The sequence below is a fragment of the Candoia aspera genome, chromosome 1 (genome assembly GCF_035149785.1).
Source record: "Candoia aspera isolate rCanAsp1 chromosome 1, rCanAsp1.hap2, whole genome shotgun sequence".
Lineage (NCBI taxonomy): Eukaryota > Metazoa > Chordata > Lepidosauria > Squamata > Boidae > Candoia > Candoia aspera.
Genome location: NC_086153.1, coordinates 188,257,562 through 188,279,050, shown reverse-complemented (window position 1 = coordinate 188,279,050; position 21,489 = coordinate 188,257,562). Strand labels below are relative to the sequence as shown.

General features: G+C 39.6%; 1 protein-coding gene across 3 annotated transcripts in view; it reads right to left on the bottom strand.

The window, feature by feature from the left end:
• Positions 1–270: 270 nt before the first annotated feature.
• CWC22 (CWC22 spliceosome associated protein homolog) overlaps positions 271–21,489 on the bottom strand; it is a 40,557-nt gene continuing 19,338 nt past the window's right edge. For 2 of the 3 annotated variants that reach the window (XM_063318114.1, XM_063318115.1), the window contains exons 15-20: positions 14,733–14,810; positions 13,585–13,737; positions 13,044–13,171; positions 9,584–9,685; positions 8,613–8,803; positions 271–1,156 (exon numbers count right to left, since the gene is read on the bottom strand). In XM_063318114.1, the coding sequence (XP_063174184.1) occupies positions 645–1,156; positions 8,613–8,803; positions 9,584–9,685; positions 13,044–13,171; positions 13,585–13,737; positions 14,733–14,810 (1,164 nt within the window). In that variant the 3' untranslated portion in view covers positions 271–644. Of the gene's footprint in view, positions 1,157–8,612; positions 8,804–9,583; positions 9,686–13,039; positions 13,172–13,584; positions 13,738–14,732; positions 14,811–21,489 lie in introns of those variants that run through there. The other variant, XM_063318116.1, reaches the window with a different exon arrangement.

Sequence of the window (21,489 nt, the reverse complement as noted above, 5' to 3'; positions counted from 1 at the left end):
TGGATAAGCTGACTCTTGAAATTTTTGTATGCTTTAATTTTCACAATTGGCTTACCCGTGGGTAGATTTTTCATAGCATTTTGGTTAAAAATTTGAGGATCTGCTTATCCGCAGATGGGCTTATCCTTAAGGATGTACAGCATTAGATGTGACCAATACACCATGACAGATATTGGTAAAGCTTTCATTTCCAATCAGTGATCTATTTTTTATTGTCAAATTCAAAAGATTGCCATGTTAGTCTGAAATTCACAAAAAACCCTACAGATGTTATTTCTGAAATGAAACTTTAATCTGTACTGAAATCTCAAAATCATCCAAACAATGAAAAGGAAGGAATGTTTAACACTTCCAGAGAACACAAACAAAAATTTAAAGAAGAAATATTTACAGTACACTAATACCCCAGTGAAAGCAATGTTTAACTGTTTTATTGGCAAAATAACTCAGCTTTAATTCCTCTTGGATTCAAAGTCTTCTAAGCATCAGCTTAGCAGAAAGCTCCAACAATTAACAGTGATTAGAAGGTCCATTGCTGTTTGGGAGTATTTTGTACAAAGGGTTTCTCTTTAAAAAAATGTTTAGTAAGCTGTAAAAAGGCAGTTCAAATTGCAAGGCGACATTTAAATCCCTAGCTTCTCGAGTCACTTGTGCCTGGATGGGGAAGCATTCCTATGCCTTCTCCTGCCTTCGTCTTTCCTTAACTGGTTTGAATGTTGGCTGTTTTCCTCAGCCTCTCTGGGGCTGGGATAACGGTGAGGCTGCTCTCTGGACTTTGACCTGTCCTCCTTTCCTCTATGGAGTTTGCTGTCCCTTGTATGACGTCTGTCCCTCCCTTCGTCCTCAGAAAAAGAATGTCTTCTTTCTTCTTTCTTTTTAGAATGGCTAGTTTTGCTGTCTACAGGTACATTTCTTTCTCGATCCCTCTCCTTTCCACTCCGGTAGTTATTTCTATCACCGGAGTAATCTCTGTCATAAGATGCTTCCTCTCTCCTACTGGAGCTTCTGTCAGCACTCCTCTCCGAGTTTCTTGCAGCACCGTTTTCCCTCTCAGGCTGCCTCCTTTCTTTTTCCTTTTCAAGTTTCTTCTTTTTATTCTCTTGTTTTCTCCTGGTACCTTTATCTGAATTTTTCTTCTTTTGAGACTTCTTCTTATCTGAAAGAAAAAACATAAGGCTGTCTCTTTAAGGTTAAATTTTTCATTTGTCAAATCCTGTTGCTTGTATTCAAAACCCTCAAAGTGGGAGAGGTAGGAAAGGACTGATTAATTGCTCTCAAGAAATGGAGAAAAATACAGAAGAAAGAGATGAGATATCTCACCTGCATAACCTGAAATGTTTCTACTCACCCTGTGAGGCGGTATGAGCAATCTCACTGCATGAATTATTATACAAAGCTTTTCTGAGTGTAGATGTCATTATTTCCCATGAATGGTTGGTCTTGCACACCATCTACATTTCTCTTAGAAATACCAACCTTAATTTAATTACTATTGATTTTGAAATTTGACATTTGTGTGTGTAAAATACACAGATTAGGAAATATGACCAATGAACCCCAATATCTATAACATCATTCAACTAAATTAAAATCTTGCCATTTTAGTACCATCTGTGTTTTGATTTTCTTCTAAGATGCAGGTATGCAAAGAAAAACAATTAGCATGAACAACAAATATCCCGTTGTACCTTTAACATTTTGTTGTTTCCAATCTCCAGCCCAACCACATGGCTTCACACCCGTAGCTTAAGGCAACTATTTATGCAAGTGGCTTTTACCCAGAAAAATGTATACATAAAACATTTTCTTGCTATAGGGTGCTGTAAATCTGTTGTTTTTACTGCAATAGATTTAGATTAACACTGTTACCCTACAAACAAAATTTTATATGAAAGCTGGAAAGCCTATAAGACAATCTGACATTCCCATTCAGCAAGAAAAGCATGTTTGTATCCTAGAGGAATGAATGAATGAATGTTATTAATACCCCAGTAAGAATATGCAACTTTTAAACTGAGTTTAAAAGATGAGCTGTACAGGTATATACAGGCAGTCCTCGGGTTATGATGGCAATTGGGACTAGGATTGCCATTGCTAAGTGATGCAGTTGTAAAGCACGTCACGTGACCACATCACTTAGCGACAACAATCCCAGCAGTCCTGGTTGCCGTCATAAACCCAAGATGTGCAGGCTGTTAACTGGGAAGCAGCCAAAGTCCCAGGTTAGGAGTGCAGGGGTGCCATGGGGGATGCCATGGTGGGATGGGGGAAGCTGGGGGAGGCCCCGGGAGGCCCGGCGCAGTCTATGTGCAAGTGAAGGGAGGCTGGGGAAAATGGTGCAGTGCCATGCGAGCAAAAAGACTCCATGGGAAGCAGGGTGCAGTGCCATGTGAGCAAAGGGATGCTGGGGGAAGGAGGGCACCACGCCAGGCAAGCAAAGGGAGGCTGGGGATGCAGGGCACTGCGCAAGTACAGGGAAGCTGGGGGAAGAAGGGTGCAACTCAGCATGAGCGAAGGGAGACCAGGGGAAGTGGCACCATGGCACATGAGCACAGGGAGGTCAGGGGGACTTACCGGAGTGACTTGTGACCTTCCCTGTTGGCTTCCCCTTGGACTTTGCTTGTGAGAAGCTGGCATGGAAGGTTGCAAATGGTAATCACATGACTGCAGGGTGCTGCAACCGTTGTGTGAGCTGGTTGCCAAGCGCCCAAATCATGATCATGTGACCGTGGGGGTGATGCGACAGCCAGAACTTTGAGAACTGGTCATAAATACCACTCATTCAGCACTGTCACAACTTTGAACAGTCACTGAACAAGTGATCAGTAAGCAAGGACTACCTGTAGAATCAATTCATCGTTAGCAATAATATGCCAAATAGATTCAGTCCTGGGGCAAAAAGATGACTATGTAAGCACATCCCTGAAAACTTGTTGTTCTTCCTACTGCTGATATTGTGCGACACTACTGCCTTCTCTATTAGATAACAAGAAAAATGTCCTCTCAGAAGTGCAGAATTTGGGCAGAAGGTGAGGCCAAATGGACTTCAGTGGGCTTGCAGGAAGGCATGGATACTGCTGAAGAAAAAGAGAAGCAGGAAAGCCGTCCTGTACAAGAGGAAGAAATCTCAACATAGTTTGGATCCAAATCCTTCCAGCACCTCCTTCAAGTCTCACTCTTCCTCAGCTTTTCTTTGTTGCTCCTTGGTGGAGGCTTCCCAGTCTCCAGAAGTGGGGGCTCTAGCCTCTGCATTCAGACACAGCATTTATAAGTCTCAACAGCCAACCCTCCAGCACACTTCACCTGGGTAGAGGGACACAGCAGAAGTAGCGTCTGCCACAACAGTAGCTAGAGCAACGGTGGGCACAAATGTAGAGGCCACACTGCACAAGGATGGGCAGCGTTGGCGGGCTACAGCAGGAAAGACCTTCAAAAGCCAGGTGGGTTTTCAAGTCATGTCTCCCATTAGTTCTCCTCCCTCTTCCCCAATGTCCATCTATCACAGGTCTTGACGTTTGGGGACACTGGAATCTCAAAAAAGAAATCTATCTAAATGACTTGTATTAGACGCATGTGAACTTTCATTCCCCATTAAAGCATAAAACCCAACATTCCCCTTTACAAAAGGTTGCAAGAGATTAAAGCAACACCAATGAATGATAGGTGTTTTATAGCATAATTCCTTGACTTATGCTATAAAATATGTTCCAGATTCTAAATGAATAATTTATTAGACTTGCTAGGGAAAAAAATTGCTAAGTTGCTCCTCCTGAAGAAATATAGGATGTTTTGCCACAGAATGCCAAGTGAAGAGAAGTGGAAAAAGCTGAACGGGAAATAATCAACCATTTTGCATTAAATGGTTAAGTGGACAGTGTACTAAAGAGTCTGCAATGAATGTTAGGTAACAATATAAAATGTGATTCACAGGTTAGTCTGAATATTGTTTAGTAAACAAAGAATGTCAAAGGGTTACTTGAAGGATGAGGAGTTGTGAAATTTAATGCTTGTGGTCAAAAATCAATTGAATATGTTTAGATGGGCAATCAATCATTCAAGGTCAAAAGTAGATTTAAAATTCGGATTACCAATTGATGGATGAAAAAAATTGTATTAAGAAGGGTTATAAAAAGCATCCCAAAGAGTTGCAAAGAAAGCACTTCTTTCTGAAGCAGCTGCATTCTTTGCAAGACTTGCACAGCTGCTTCAAAAGCTGTCTCCAGCTGTTTCTGCATGTGTGCTGGCAGTCCAAACAGAAGTGTTGCTGGTGTACATACATGGAGACAAATGGGGACAGTTTTCAAAACAGCTGCCCAAGTCTTGCAAAGGATGTAGCTGCTTTCCTGTTTCAAAGAGAGTGCTTTGTTCATACTGATGTCCTTTGCATAGTCCTAGTATTAAGGAGTATAACTCTTAAATTAGGATTTGCTTTTAACTGATGGTTAAAATATAGGTTTTGTAAAACTTATATGTATTTAGATATGTATTTATTTATTTATTAATCAAATTTATAAGGCTGCCCATCTATCCAAAGAAACTCTGGGCAACAAACAAATGTAAAAAAAAAAAATCAACAATCATAAAACACATGCACAAAACCAGGTCAAGGTCCTCTCATTAAAAATGTCAAAAAACACTCCCATCATACATCCACACCAGAAATCCAGAAACTAACAGCCTGGCCTCAACACCAGGGGACAAACCAGGCCATCACAGCCTTCCATGATAGTGAAGGCACTCTTTCTAGGACTCATCAGGTGACACTACCTCAGAGAGAGGACCTGAAGCATCCCTCCTCTTCTAGATCTGGTGGGATGGGCAAAAACCATCAGGGAAAGGTGGTCCCACAATGCCATGTAGGGTTTTAAAGGTGACAACTGACACCTTGAATTGTAGCCAGGAGCCTACTGGGAGTCAGTGCTTCTCACATAACAGTGGTGTTACATAGTGAGCCCAATATTACATGTGCCACTGAATTCTGGACCAGCTGAAGCTTTCAAATTGTTTTCAAGGGCAGCCCCATGTACAGCATGTTGCAATAGTGACTAAGGGGTCTATTTGTATATTTGTTATCTATTCATTATCTTACAGAGAACCAGCATGGTGTAGTGGTTAAGGTGTTGGAGTAGGAACAGAGAGACCCAGGTTCTAGCCTATCCACAGTTGTGGAAGGTTACTGAATGATTATGGGGTACTTATTCTCTCTCAGCCCAACCTATCCTACAGGGTTGCTGCTGTGGAGGAACAATAGGTCTTGTATTATGCTTAGATATAAGTGCATACCATTTTTTTTTTAATTTGCCTGGACAAGTCCCTGCAGTTTTCTTGGCAAGGTTTTTCGGAAATGGTTTGCCATTGTCTGCTTCCCAGGGCTGAGAGAGAGGGACTAGCCCAAGGTCACCCAGCTGGCTTCGTGCCTAAGGCGGGACTAGAACTCACAGTCTCCCACTTTCTAGCCTGGTCCTTAAGCACCACACCAAACTGGCTTTCGCATACCAAATAAAAATACTGAAATACCACTAAAAATAGTTTATGCCAAATTTCTTAGAAGTATTTTAGTAACAGCAAGAATCAGATACTGTGATCTCAGCTGACAGGACAGCTGAATTAACAGAAGATAATTATATAATATGGTTCCTACACCAAAAAAAGATTTGTGTAGCTTGGCTGTGAGAGGATATCGAGTTTATATACCATGTTGAAGTACATCACACCTGTGCGCCAGCCTGTTCAGAACTTGGCCTGAAATCTGGGACATCAGTGAAAGCTTGAAACTATTAAAACTTGAACTCTTTGATAATAAAAGACACTTTGGAATACTTTCAACAATTCCTTTTGCTAAAGATTTGCTATTTTTGTCTATATATTTTGTACTTTGATGATATGCGTTATTAAGAGTTTGCCTCAAATAAAATACATCAGAATATTATCCTCTTATTTTCAGTACTAGAAAACTAGAACTGAATCCATCTAAAAATATTCTTTAAAGGATATTAGTACATGAGAGATAGTTAACTGAAGGCTGAAAACTTTCTAAATATGATATAATGATAATGATAATTGGACTTTGCTTATGCACATGAGATTTCACAATTGCTGAAAATGAAATAATGAACTCTAGTATAATTATCTCTGTTGAATAGCAGAACAGTTACGAAACCCACCACAGGCCTTCTTTAAATACTCTACTGTAAAGAACCACCCTCTGAAATACTATGATATCCTCATCATTGTTGAATTACACAGAAATGAAAAAGCACTGTTTGAATGCTATTTTGGAAATAAATAGACCATTTCTACTGTTTGATCCACTCCCACATCAAGCAATAATGCTGAATTATTTTGGCAACATTTCTGCTTACGATCTGCCAAAAAAAAAAGGGGGGGGGCAGACACTGTGCCTCACTGCAGAGGTTTTTTTTTCCTTCAGTGAGAAAAGAAAAAAAAAATAAAGAAAATCAATTGTATTAGATTAAAAACAAATATAACTCCACTAGCAAACTCAGTACGTTAGTCGCCAAGATATTACTTCTTTGGCTGCTATCTAGCTGCAGCTGTCTATGCGTGAGCCATTGGGCGTTCGGATGAAATGCTACATCCTTGAACTTGATGCGTTACTTTAGCTTTTTAACACAACATCAGATGCCTAGTAATAGCAACATAAAGCTAACCTGCCACTTAATTATAGACAGCTTCTTTCCATGCGTTCTTCATCTTTTCTATACTGGTGAATTAAAATACAGGTAGTCCTTGACCTACAACCATTTGTTCAGCGACTGTTCAAAGTTACGACAGTGCTGAATGAATGCTTATGACCAGTCCTCGGAGTTCTGGCTGACCAAGCACCCCCACAGTCATGTGATCGTGATCTGGGCACTTGGCAACTGGTTTGCACTTACAACTGGTCATAGCGCTCCGGGATCTCATTATTGTAATCTGCAGCCTTCCCTTCTGTGCTCTGTGCTCACACCAGCCACTCATGCCAGCCACTCATGCTTCCCTATGCACCATCCCCGAAGCTTGCTGTACCTCCCTTGTGCGCCCTCACGCACCCTCCCTGACCTGACCCATGCCACACCTCTCATGTACCCCCTTGCATCCTCCCCAACCCCCACTTATCTGTCTGCTGGCCTGGGACTTGCAAATGCCTGTGGCTTCCCCACCGACTTTGGTTGTGGGAAGCCAGCAGGAAGTTGCCTCGCCTAACAACCGTGGGATTTGGTTAACAATGGCAACTGGGACTGCAGGGCTTGCCGTTGTTAAGCGATGGGGTCGCACTTTACAACTGCATTGCTTAGCAACAGAAATTCCAGTCCCAATTGCCATCATAAGTCGAGGACTACCTGTACTTTTGCTCTTAAGCCCATCCATATAGCCAATTTACTTGAAATGCTTCTTCAGTGCAGAAATGCATGCTGGGCTATCATCTGCTCCCACAATTAACTGCAGATATGCTCCAGAATGGTCTACCAGTAAAGTAACAAATTCATTATACTTCATTTTAAGAAACTGAAAAAAAAAAAGCAGAACAATTTGACCCCCAAATAGTAAATATAAGATGGAAATTTGTAAGTACCACGCTGTCAAGTAATAAACCTTAGCAGAGCAGGATAAAATGTAATAAAATGTAAAATAAGATGTATTGCACTGGGCTTCAATTCACTAACCTATGCATAACCATTAATATTTTCTACTGAACCACATACATACAAGAAAAAGAGCTGCATCATATCTTTAATTAATAAGAGAGGCAAATAAATAAAGCTCATTTCATTTTAGCAACTCCTGAGGGGCTTTACTATGGGGTTTTCATCATGGATACTTCAGCAGATTCATATCTCACCACAAAACAACTTAAAATGTTGAATGTATTGTTTTTGCATAATCCCAAAAGATGTTATCACTTGCTTGGGGCGTACGTGAGTGTTTTTAAAGAAGATGAAAAGGAAGTGAATTTCAGATTGCAGTAAATCAGCAATTGTGGGAACAAATCAAGAGAATGGACCAGATCAGACTTCTCTCCAGCTAACCAGGCCAAACAAGTAGAGTAAGGCTGCAGTTCCAAAAGACTTACTGTAAGTATTTGAGTTAGGGATTAAGCCCAAATGAATTGACTCAATGACTTACTGTAAATATGTGTAGATTCTGCTACACAGGAAAATTAGTCACTTTATCTCCTTGTTGCCTCTGTCACATCAGTCTTCACCCCCCCCACTGTTTTTTTTTAAAGAAAAAGACTTGTTTTTCAAAACTTCTTGCTTTCCATATGCATTTTGTACTTTGAAATAAACAACCTGACCTCTGAAAATGCATAATCCTCTAACTGAGGTGAGGGTGATAGAACAGGCTTCAAAGAGGTGGTCTGGTTAATCTAAATTCCATAGTTCTAGAATAATAAACCATTTTATGGAATAACTTTTCTACCTAAACCTATCTTGATATTTCTGAAAAGATTTCTATGTACCATCCATTGTGTTTTTAGTCAAGCAATTTATTACTTTGCAATGTTTGCAGATTTCAGACATTTAAAATTACCTTCAAGCAACAAGGAAGTCTATACGAACAAATGGCTGATCGCTAAAGGAAACAATGGATTGAAGACTGAACTTTACCTGAGTCACTGCTGTGCCTACTATCAGAAGTCGACTCACTCCCACTAGAGGATCCCGAGGCCTCACTGCTGCTGGTGTCATCATCCGGATCAGATGTATCCGATTCTGAAGATGAGTCAGACGACTCTACATCTTGCTTCTGTGTCATTATTATTTTTGGTGCATTTTTCAGGTGCTCCCGTAGTTCATCCCTATTTAAGCAAATTTAACAAAATAGAAAATATATAAAAATAGCTTAATGGTTGTTGAGCTGTACCCTCCTTGTATTTCAAAAATTAGCCTTTTTAAAAAAAATCTCATTGAATTGATAAGGAATTACTTTACCAATCCCTGTCAACACAACTTCATTCAGAATTAAATTTCTTGTTGAGATATTGGAGTAAATACCGACATGTAAATTGGTTTGGGTGATATTCTCCTCAGACTCACATGTCTGGTGAGAACAGATGTCTACCTAATACTGATAACACAACTGAGAATCAGCAGTGTGGTTTTTCAGTATTTTAATCGTTGGGGACTTTAATGCTTCTGGTTTTTTGCCTTTACACCTTAAAGCAATATTACTACCAACTCAGGAATAAAACCTGCAGAAAATTGCAATCCCGCCTCGTTCCTAGTGTGCATTAGGAAATTACATTAGCAGCCTCCAATGATGAAGTTGCCCACATTAGTAAGAATGTTTGAATAGAACTAACACATGGAGAATAAGATAACACTTTCAATTCTCAGATTTCTGTCAGAATATTAATCTCACAGAACTGTGCACAGATACACTGGGTTTCAAATTCATAGGCCTTGCTTGTGCATTTGTCTCCCATGGATATCTTGGGGACACCAGAGGCAAAGTCTGAATATATTTTCACTCCCTACCATATATATAGTCAGATCCTACTATGTGACAGATTCACAGGAACTACTTAAATATGTATGTACATAAATAAAATAAAATAAAGTATTTTTTTTCCCCTTACGTCAGTCCTCCAAGACCAATTGAAGTGAAGAAATTGATTGCAAATCTAGTATTCCTTGGATTATCTCGTGGCAATAACCCTTCAAAGAACGGTTGCAGGGTTCTGTAAAAACCAAACACAGCAATCATTACTCCGATGAGAATTTCAAATGCTGCCCACATAAACAATATTTTGATCTCAGTTTAGAAATTTTTAAAAAGATCAGCTTAATTTACACAAGAGTTGCAACTACAGAAATCTGTACCTTGCTAAATTAAATACCCTTCACTAGGCAGAATGGATGGGAAGTTAATTTTCGTCAATAAATATACAGTTTATCAGGTGCATACATTTTGAAGGAAAACAATCTGAATAATTTTTCAAAAAATATATTAAACAACGATCTAGACAACTAGTGGCAGGAAAGTATGGTCCAAGGAAGCAGAGGGGTGTGACTGTGTATGTTGGGGGGTGGGGTCTATTGTGTGGTGCAAGAAACAGAGAAGATATGTGGAAGATGGGGTGGGGGAGGGCTGAGTGGACATGCAATTCTTGAAAATCAGTATGGCAGTGGCTATGGGGAGGAAATGCAGAAGAAGGCATGGGGAAGATCATATATGGTGTACATGCCACACAGAAGATAGAGTAAGGCAGCTCTGCTGCAGCTGCAAGCTGAATCAACCTAAACAATATGGGTTTTGCTTTGGCCTGTCCATGCTTCGTCCAGAAGGATCCACAACATGTATCAATTTTGTTAGTTTCAAAGTAAAAAGGACATACGGTATAAATTTTTGCATGAAGCAAAAAGTGTTCTTTGCTTCATTCAGAGGCTGAGTGTGTTAAGAGCTTTTTCTTCCCTGGGGTTAGTGATGTTAGGTTAATTAATATATCAGGTTTCTCAAGAGATATTTTGTGACTAGGCTGCTGTCCAACTAAAGTAATGAATACGTGTTCATGAAGAAGCAATTGCTCTATGCTTCTGGGGAATTCTGGGAGTTGAAGTCCACGCATCTTAAAGTTGCCAAGGCTGAGAAACACTGCTCTAGAGGCAGACCATTCTTCAATTTACTTTTTACTGAAACAAGTCTTTAAAGTCCTCTGATAGCTGCTCTACTTTGAGAAAAGCTATATTAATGCTTTTTAATTTTTTAAAATTGTATTATGCTAAATAAAATTAGCTTTACTTTTTCTAAAATATCTTAGATACATGATAAAAAACTCCATTTAAACAATCTAAAATTAGACTGAGACTCATCCCACCTAAGGTCTTAGGACAATACTGGTAAATATAGAAAAGCCACCACGTCATGGTGGGAGAAGATGGTATGAGGATTGGGGGAGAGGGGGAGAATGAAGTAGGCTTGATGTCTCTCATACTTGCCAAGATATTGAAGGATTAATTTGCTGCTCTTTATCTAATACCAAATCAGTGGTAAACATAAGCCATTCATCAATTAATTAAAGATGATGCTACTCTAAAGTCCTGCTGTGTCAGGGCTTATTCACTCTCCGGTCCTAGAGAAGGGCAAACCAGAAATCTAGACATCAGTGGAATAATGATGGCTGGCAAGAAGAAGGCTGGTATTTGGAGAGGGAGGGCAAACCTTTACCCTGTGTTAGGTTTTACTTTGTCCCTTTGCTTTAAGGAAACGTAATTTAGTCTATGCTGACAGGAGAGAAACAGGAAAGAATTCCTAAATATATTGTTTGGAATACAGACAACCACTGAGGGAACTATGGATCAGTGGCTTTCCTAGGATCAAAGCCTGCCACAAAAATAGCAGCCTCACTCGGGTAATTTGCCTTTATGAATGCATAATTTACATTTAAGTTTCTACAGATTAGAAATTCTAAAACTAAATCCTGATTTGAAAGGCAGCAGAAAACTGTTAAAAATAATGAAAAATACAGAAAACTCTGGTTACAATGCTTACATTTTGAAGAATCATATTGGACTGACGTTCTTTCAACCCATCTTACAAATACTTGGACCTGGCACTGTTTTACTATTATGAAGTAAGATCAATTTTTCTGCTGGGATTTCTACTCCTTAGCTCCCTTTCTGGAACAAATCATAGCTGTTTCCTTTTTATCACTATTTCTCCACTCCTAGCTTTATCTGTAGCTCATCTGTATCTTGCATTTTGTGTGCGTGTGTGTGTCTTCAAGTCAGTGTTGACTCCTGACGACTGCCTGGACATGTCCCTGCAGTTTTTTTGCCAAGATTTTGGAAGTGGTTTGCCACTACCTTATCCCTAGGGCTGAGAAACTGACTGGTCCAGGGTCACCCAGCTGGCATCTAATTGTTAGGGCTGCCATATGGATGCAAAACTCTGGAAGACCACTAGATGACAGCAAGGAGATTAAAAAAAATTCAGTGGTCACCCAGATTTTTGCAGCCCCACCAATCTAGCCAATGGTCAGTCTCAGCTACCCCTCCTTTAAAAAAACAATAACCTTCACATTGTTCCTGTTGCTTCTTGTCCTTCATACATCCCACTCAAACTAAGCAAAGCACAAAGCTATTTAAACTCAAGTGTTCTGTTCACTTCTTTTTCCCTAGGAAGGAGAGAAAGCTGCAAAACTGCTCATGTTGTCTTCTTCAAAATAAGCCAATCACAGTAATAGTGGATGAGCACTGGACGGGCACATCATTCCTTGCTCCTCGCAGCCCCAAACAAATAGGGAAACCTCTGAAGCACATGTTCAGAGATCTTGAAGAAATCATCTCTACTAGTAGTCACCTCCCCTACTTTTCTTTCAGATCAGCAGCCACAGAGGCCTAATCAAGTTACTCAGAGATGCTCCCACATGTCCCTACGTGGTGCTATGCAGGATTTGCAACTGTCACCCAATGAGAAAACAAAAGGACTAGTGATAGTGCATGGAGATGACAGGTAGTGCCTGAAACCAAGTAAGAGAGATGAGGGGAGAAGTGGGGACAACCCTTCCCCCCTCTGTAAACGACTGAGGGAAGAGTTGTAAGAGAAGCAAGAGCCACATCTTTTTACTGGAATCTACAGTACACAGGTAGAGTTATAACTACTGCTACGGCATTACAATATGTCACAGCAGGTGACATCGTTTACTTTTACCTTAGCTCAGTGTTTCTCAAACTTTAGCAACATTAAGATGTGGGGACATCAACTCCCAGAATTCCCCCAGGCAGCATGCTGGTTGGGGGAATTCTGGGAGTTGAAGTCCACACATCTTAAAATTGCTGAAGTTGAGAAACATTGCCTTTGCTGATCTCATTAAAGTAAGCAGGGTTAATACCTGGATGGGAAAACACCAGAAATTCCTAGGGCTGTACAACAAACTGAAAGTTGAAAACAAAATTCCAGAAGAAGGCTATGCTAACTCACTCTGTGGACTGAGTGTTACTTATCAACTTCAATGTTAACAGATCTAATAAGAATATACGGAAATGGTCTTAAACAAGGTATTATAAAAATAATTTACAATATGATTTGTTACTTACTCATCTTTCAACCTTGCATTAAGGTTAGGAAGTCCCATATATTCACTAAGCTCTTGGAAGAATATTTTAACAAAAATCCTACTGGATGATGTTGTAGTCTCTTCACTTAGAGATATGCATTCAAGGACCTACAAACAGAAATGATAACTAAATGCCAAATATTATTTTCCTCTTTAAAATAAACTAATTTTTCCTTTGTTCCCTGATGATTTTTATTTTCCTTGAACTGTAGCATATTCCTTGTGGTAAATATTTGGTAATGTAGTGTCCATCTTAAAAAAACTTGACATTTTCAGTTCATTTAAAGTCCAAGTCTGGATTCCAAGCAAGCTATCTAAATGTTTCCTACATTCAAGTGAAATCCTCTCCTTCAAAGCACTCATACCCCTTGTCAGAGTGAAAGTCAATGAGATTCTTCACTCACAATATGTAGTTTAACTGATTCCACTTACATCTGTAGGAGTTCAGAGCAAAAACAAAAGTTACCCTTGTTATCAAAAACCCAATGCATAGTGCAAGGCTACAAACGTTTGCAACATACACTCCATGGAAGCGAATCTGTGTATAAAAGATGAGCAAACATCTTGGCAACATTCCTCAACTTGTTTGTTTCCAACCGATGTATAGTATCATACTGCTCTTTGAAAATGGCTTCAAATGACTCCATGTATTCTTTTTTCAACATACAGAAGCGCTAAATATAAAATAAAAAGACGGTGAAGAAAAACAAATGAGAGAAAAAAAACCTGAATTCAGCAGTGTGCTAGGATTAAGAAAAAGATAACTACTTTTCAAATACTAGTTTGGTTCTAAAGACGGCTAAACGTAAAAGGAAGACAATTTAACCAAGATAGCTGGAGAATTTCAGGGAGCAGAGAGGGCATTCCAGTGATCTTCCTGTTCCATCCAACCATCTTTTCCACTGCCTTTCCCTTCTACATCCATCAACATTGCCAGGCAAAGGAGTTTTTCTAAGCCATCATCTGTGCGCATCACAAAGTATATGGGTTTTGGCTTGCTGACTGCCACCTCAAGGAAGCAGTCAGTATTTGGCTTAGGACTGACTGATTTTTTCACTCTCTCCAAATCAACAATTAGAAGGTGTCTATGTTCTTTCTCTCACTCTTCCTCAGTGTTCAGCTTTCACAGCTGTATATTACCACTGGAAAGACCATCACTTTAGCAAATCTGGAATCACTTCTCGTAGGTTGGCTGACTTCCCTTATATCAGCAAAGGCCCTCTTGTGGGTTACCTTTAGCTTCACTTCTCCCTTTTGACCTTCGTGCCAAAGATGATCCTACCACAAACTCCCACTCCAGCCAGCATTGCTCTCCGGGTCACTGAAGCTACTAGGCCTTCAATCTGTGATTCCGATGTGGGAATCACATCGGAAGGTGGGAACCCCCTTGGAGTGACATATACAGAAATCCCATGCTCACAGTTCCATACACAAAAAACATCTGGGAAGATGCTACTTTTCCTCAACCTATTTGGAACTATTTCACAATTTTAATAAATCATGAACATTCATGGTACCAGCCCATCTGCTTCATGTTTCTGAATACAACAGCTAAGTCACAAATGAAAGGTTACAAGTGATACTGAAAGCACTTTTGTAAATGAGTCCTCTTTATAAGAGACTGAAAGACATGGCTGGGGATATGGAATTTGTAAAGAAAGCAACTCACCCCAGCTAGTAAACCAAAGAACTTCTCATATGTTCTTTGCTGAGCACAACAGTCAAGTATCATGTTGCACAGTTCTTTCTGTCACAAGGAGGAAAATGGTATATATGAAATAAAATGCTTTCAATTAAAAAATTATTACAGTAATATTATGGTAATAATGCAGAAATTAAAAACCATGCCTTACATTAAAAATATAAATAAATTTGACATATAAGGGCCATGAACCCCCTGAATGCACTTAACTTTCAACATGAAAAGTTACTGTTAGAGAGATGACAAATATCCCATTTCTCACCCGTAAGACAAATGTTTTGTTAAAATTTTCTATCCAGCAGAATGTGTGATTGATCAGCCATCATGATTGGTTAAAACACTCATAAATAAATATTCAAGGTTTTCTGTTTGCTTAATGGTAAGAAAGGGCTAACTACCAGAGTCTTTGTAGTATTTTACATTAATTCAATATATTAAAATACATATTTACTTGTATATTTTCTACTAGAGCAATATTGCAGTCAATCAGATTTTATGTAATAAAACAGGGCAAAGTGCTGATGCTGTTGCTAATGAAGTCAGCATGACTTGAAGAACAAAATTACTTTTTGCTCCCTGAACAGCAGTTACCACATTATAATATCCCCCAGAGGTTAAAGTAATTAAATATTTTAACATTTTAATTAAATATTATGCGTGATTTCTAGCAGAATATTTTGAGTAATCACGTGCGGGAAAACAGATTTGCTTATAAAGTCACTCTCACTGGCTTATTCAAAACAGGCAAGTTTTGATCTGAGTGTCTCGTTCCCCATTGTTTTGTACAAATAATGTGATAGGAGTCATAAGAGTTGTATTAGCAATGCACTGCAGTTCCAAAGGTTAATTGCAACTTCTGGTCCACTTGTTCAACTCTTATGATTGAATCCTACATATGCTGTCTGGACTTACTGGCAGTTTACATTAAAAAGAACAAAATAAAACATCTATACATCAAATTTTAAAGCCAGCATATATGATGATGCAGATTTGAATACAGTTATGTTGAATGATTTATTCAGACAATACTAATCAAAGTATTGGGAGCTAAATAGCCAAGTACACTTCCTAAGGCTACTGAAATTCTACTCCAGCCTCGTGTTTCTTTAAAATTAAGCAGCAAAAAAGAAAAACAGATTTTTCAAGATGCTATTCAAGAGCACTGAACATTTTGTGATGCAAATAAAGAGAACACAGATTACTGACCAAGATCTGGGCAACAATAATTTCCCTCAGCTGGGTCAATGCTGAGGAGCTCCCCAAAGGTTCTCACTTGTATTGCAGATGGGACTTTTTTTTCCTAATATTCTTCAGAGTGTTCTTAATATCCTTTGTACTTCTTCCTCCTGCCCTGCTTTCTGTATTAGAAAGCATGAGAGACAGGTGGGCTTTTACCTCACTTCCGGAGAGGTTTCCAAGACATCAGAAACAACAGGAGACATTACTTCCATTCCCTATCTTTTCCAAACACACTACCACTGAGACAAAACACAATTTCCACTGAATACCTGCCACTGTTGTAAGGCAGTAAGTTGCTCCAAATACAGGAATACAGAAAATGTAATTTCTCTATTAGCACTGCCATGAAAACTGTATGTTGCAAAGTTAGAGAAAGAGGCACTGAAGGCTTTGATAGTGTTGAAGAGTGCACAACTGAGCTATCTGACAAGAAAAGCAAAATACTGTTAAGTTGGCAAGGCCAAAATTAAATCACTGACTCTACTGCTTCACTATGGTTAATGTTAACTAGATCCCTCTATGAGCCTTTAACACTGCTCAGGAAAACATGGTAACCTGTTGAATGATGGTAAATATTTGCCCAGAGTCAAATATGGGAAGCAATGCATCTATATTGGGCTATATGCAGCTCCCTTAACAAACACCCCACTCCCCTGCATGCATAAGTAAATATATCCATAGGGGTCAGACAATTATTTGTGAAGCTGTGGTTCCCAAAAGGCAACCTTAACCCCTTTGGGCAAACTTTATCTCCAATGAGACCCTCTCAGTAATACAGATGCTTCATCACTTTAAAGCAGTTGATGAAGAAACAGCTAATGAAATTTCATACTCTGAAGAGCAAAGACAGAAAAGCACAGATTTTATACTGCAGATTCTTTGCCATTTCTAAAGTTCCTCCTTCAGGATTTAACCATAACTTCCTTCTACTTAATCCAAGGGTTTTTATCATCAGATTCCACCTCTTCTCTTTTCCTTTCTGTAAACATCAAGGATATGCCTCAGATTAAAAGTGGAAATGTGTTAAATTCTGTATGCTCAGGTAATTTTGATGGCACTGCTATTCTGCTGTCCCTGGGACTGTCATCTGCTTATTTCAGCTGACCATTTTCTTAGAGTGTTCTATTTGACTTAAAGGCAATAAATTTACTAACTTTAAATCAATAAATTATTTCCTAGTTTGAGGCTTATTCTAGATTAATTAATTTAGCGAAGAAGCGAGCTACCATCCCTTTTCGTACAACTACAATCTAGCCCTTTAATTTTACTAATTCAATAGGAAAGTACTATTAATAAATAAATGTTTACATTAAAAAGAAGAAAATAAAATATCTATATATCTAGAACTAAAAGCAAAATACTTTGTGCAACTTTTTTAAGAGTGAAAAGCAGTGCAGGGTAATTGGCTCAAAATGTCTGCCCCCTCCCCCCGCCACTGGTTAAAGTAAACCTTTTATTTTTGAAATCATGGTACGTTCCCATATTATAGTATACCAGGCTACATTTTGTGCACAGACACACATGGATTTAAATAGCAGTATCAAAACTCTCTTTATACCCAAGTGTTTTCAAATCTGGCAACTTTGGCAAAATTCTGGAGTACTGGGGGGGAGGGCAGGGGGAGGTAAATGACCAAATAGGATCCCTTTTCATATTCCCGTGAACTTTTTTTCTGTCTCCCTTTATTCAGCAAATGCTGGAACTTCTAACGAAACAATGTATGTAAGTTTGCAGCCTCTGAAAGAAACAGAAAAACAGATAAAGGCTAAAGCAGACATTAAATTACCCGCATGAATAATGCAACAAGGCTTTTAAAATGTTGGCCCAGGATGGGTGATGAATTAGCAAAAGGCCCAATTTCTGTACAATCTATCAGGCTCCCAAACTGTACTGAGTGCCTTGTTCATAAGCCTATTTTCTGGTCTCTGTTCATTTAAACAGCTAATTGAATACTGATGTAATTCCATTATTAAAATATAGATCTAGCTGATTCAAAAAACATGAACCTAAAACACACACAAACACGAAACAAACTTTTAGGATAAAATCCTGAAGCTTGCTTCTTTCATCTATTTGTCCCTACTTTGGAAGTACCCTGGGTGCCTTTGGGCCAGTCACACAATCTCAGTCTAGCCTACCTTACAAACTTGCTGTGGGGAAAGTGGGAGGAGGCTGTGCTATGTAAGCCACCTTGATCTCCCGAATGGAAGGCAGGACATAAATCAAATTAATGAATAAATGAACAAATCAATTAATCAACAGATCTCCTTTTTATACTGTCTTAGCACAGCTTTGTTTTGCAATAAAACCTTAAGTAAAACATGTATCTTGGAAATTACTCTTAGCCTACCCAGACTTCTTCACAACCTTCCAACTCTATCATCACAAGATACAGACTGGGTATGTTGGTACAACACACTGAGTCTGGCTTAATATTAACGATGGATAACAGACTTAAACTCAAATGCTCATATATAAAACTTACCATATGAGCACAGACATTTTCCTCTTTCTGAACCACTATCGTAGCCACCTGCAGATTGGCTACCTAGTTGGCCCTGTTTTCCACTCACACACACATACATACAAATGCATGAGTTAATCAGGACAGGAGCTATCCTGTGCAGTGGAAGCAGAAATATCCCCCAAACTACTTAAAAAAAAAAAAATCCCAAATCCCTGCATGCTTGCAGGAGTGAAAAAGTTCAGCAAATAGAGATAAATGCTGCCGAAAAGACTCCGTTCTTTAGCTAGTCTTAGCAGGAGGTTCTACGTCCAGAAGTTAGAAGTGAGAATGAACTCTTCTGTTATCAGAGACACTGTTTAGGTAAATAACCACAGGAGAAACCATGGATTTGGACTGCAGTTAAGAAGCTCCACATTAAACAAAAAGGGAGCCATTTCCCGGCTTCGTTGACAAGCTTCAGCACAAGCACAAAATGCTGATTTGTAAACTGCCCAGAGTTGCTTGCGAGATGGGTGGTGCCGAAATATGAGAAATAAACAAACAAATAAATAAATAAAATGCAGCTCTCCCTAACCTGGCACCTTCCGGATGTATGGACTTCAAGGCCCAGAATTCTGAGCAAACATGGCCATTGCTGAAAGCTCTGGAGGGCACCCAGGATGGGGAGCGCTGGCTTCGTACACTGCACAAATGTGTCCTAAGAATAAGCACCTTCAATCAGTACACTGCTGCTGTCTGTGTCTAGTCGGGAAAACACAACATCAGTGGCTATGCTCAAGGCAAACTCTTCCTGAGGATACACCCCCACCCACTGGGAAAGAAGGTGGCCCTTTGCTAGGTACTTATCACACTGTAAATGACAGGAACTACTTTGTGGGAGACAAGATTGTGTTTATACTGGAATAAAGGTGATTAGACTAGTTTAGGCAGACATGGAATAGAGAAGAGTATAATAAATATTTCAAATTAGCAGATAATCGTACAGAGTGGCTTGTTTCTGGATGTAATGCTAAACTATGATTTCAATGCTACGTGAACAGGGATGCGTGGCATAAATTCCTTCCTCCAACAGAGCTGTGAGACTGAAATTACCAGCTTCCTGATTTTTTTTAAACAAATCACAGCTGAATTCTATCACTGAAAGGTGCAACATGTAGCAAAAAGCAGGTGCTTCCTATTCCTTCCTTCACTTTGTGGCTGTGCTGGAAGAGATGGAAGGAGAGCAAGAGCCCCAGGCTTCTTCACACAGCACAAACGATTAATCCCTGACTCAGGAAGGATTCAGGCCTCAGGAAGCGCTGTGCTGCCTTTACCCGCCTCTATTGCTATGCACATACAGATAGTCTACAGAGATTTCCCAACCTGGGTGCCCCTCTGATCTGTAGACTTCAGGTCCCAAAATCCTCCAGTCAGCATGGCCATTGCAGAGAATTCTGGGAGTTGATGTCCACACATCTGGAAGTCGTCAAGATTGGGAGACAATGGTGTAAAACAGTCCTTGCAAGCTTCTGGTTCAGGCATAAGACTGTTTTCCTTGTGCTACTAGAAAGGTGGGGTGAAAGTACTCATTTCCTTTCTACAGGAAAGGGTTAAAAATTCCAGCTTTCTTCATGACTCTTGTTTGGATACATTCCCCTGAAATTTCCCAAGCCACAATTTTTAACTGACAGAAGGGGAAAACTATTAAATAGAAGAGTGGAGAATAATAAAAAATAAAGATCTGCTAAGATTAAGTTTTAATACAAATGAACTTAAATGTAGTTTCAACCCAAGCCCCAGCCATTACTTTTTGGAAAGCTACCCAAACTTGTTCTAGGTTGGCAGGAAATTGGTGGAAACTTTTAACAATAGTGTCAGCAAAATATGAGCACAGCTATACACTTACATAATGCAGTTTCTAGAAATATATTCCCACAACTAAAATTGCTCAACTTCAGTGTTTTTCATGTATTAGAAAAATCTGCGCAAAGCGAATATTTATATACATTCTATCTGGAGAGCATGTTTCTGGGAAAACGGAAAATCAACAACGCTCCTAACTGTATTATCTAGTACATGACGTGTGTGTGTGTGTGCGTGTGTGCGTGCGAGTCAGTGTTGATTCCTGGCGACTGCCTGAACTAGTCCCTGCAGTTTTCCTGGCAAGGTTTTGGAAGTGGTTTGCCCTTGCCTGCTTCCTATGGCTGAGGGGGGATGACTGGCCTAAGGTCACCCAGCTAGCTTTGTGCCTAAGACAGGACTAGAACTTGAGGCCTCCTGGTTTCTAGCTTTGTGCCTTAACCGCTATACTATACTGGCTCTTTTGACAGTAAGTACTTGACTTGCTGTTATTATTTTATCCTGGCTTTTTTAAATATAAGTCAAGCGGACATATATATTTTATATATATTAGGGGAACATACCTAATAGTCCTGCCTCCTATTTTCCTCACAACAACAAAATAATACATTTGTCTGACCACCCCATGAATAAAATTGTCAGACTGTGCTTTAAAAGAGCTGCTGCACCCAAAGCTGGATTTCTGTCGGACCTTGCTCCTGGGGCCAGGGGCTCCCTCAACTGCCTCTCCACCTGCTCCCAGGAGCCTCCAAAACTGACTCAGCCTGGAACACAGCACTTTTTGATTCATTGCTGTAATCTACACAGGCTCCCGGTGGTTTTCAACAACAAAGCAACAGACATCCAAAACCAAACTAACAGTAATGCAACTACTCAGAGATCACCCACTCATCGTTCCCCTAATGCCTTCCAGACAAGGTGTTTCCATGAATTTCTGGAAGGCCACAAGGGGAGGGGCTAACCAGGCCACAAGGGGAAGGCTGTCCATAGCAAGCGCCGCAGCAGAGAAAGATAAATCTCCATGCCCCTGTGCCCTTAGCCTCCCAGTATGGAGAATCACAAGCAGATTTTACCAGGGGGTGCATGCCACGTGGGTTTTTAAAATGTTTATTAATCCATTTTCAAACAAACATACATAAAATAGAAATGAGCAATTTACTACCCACAAAGAAAAAAGGG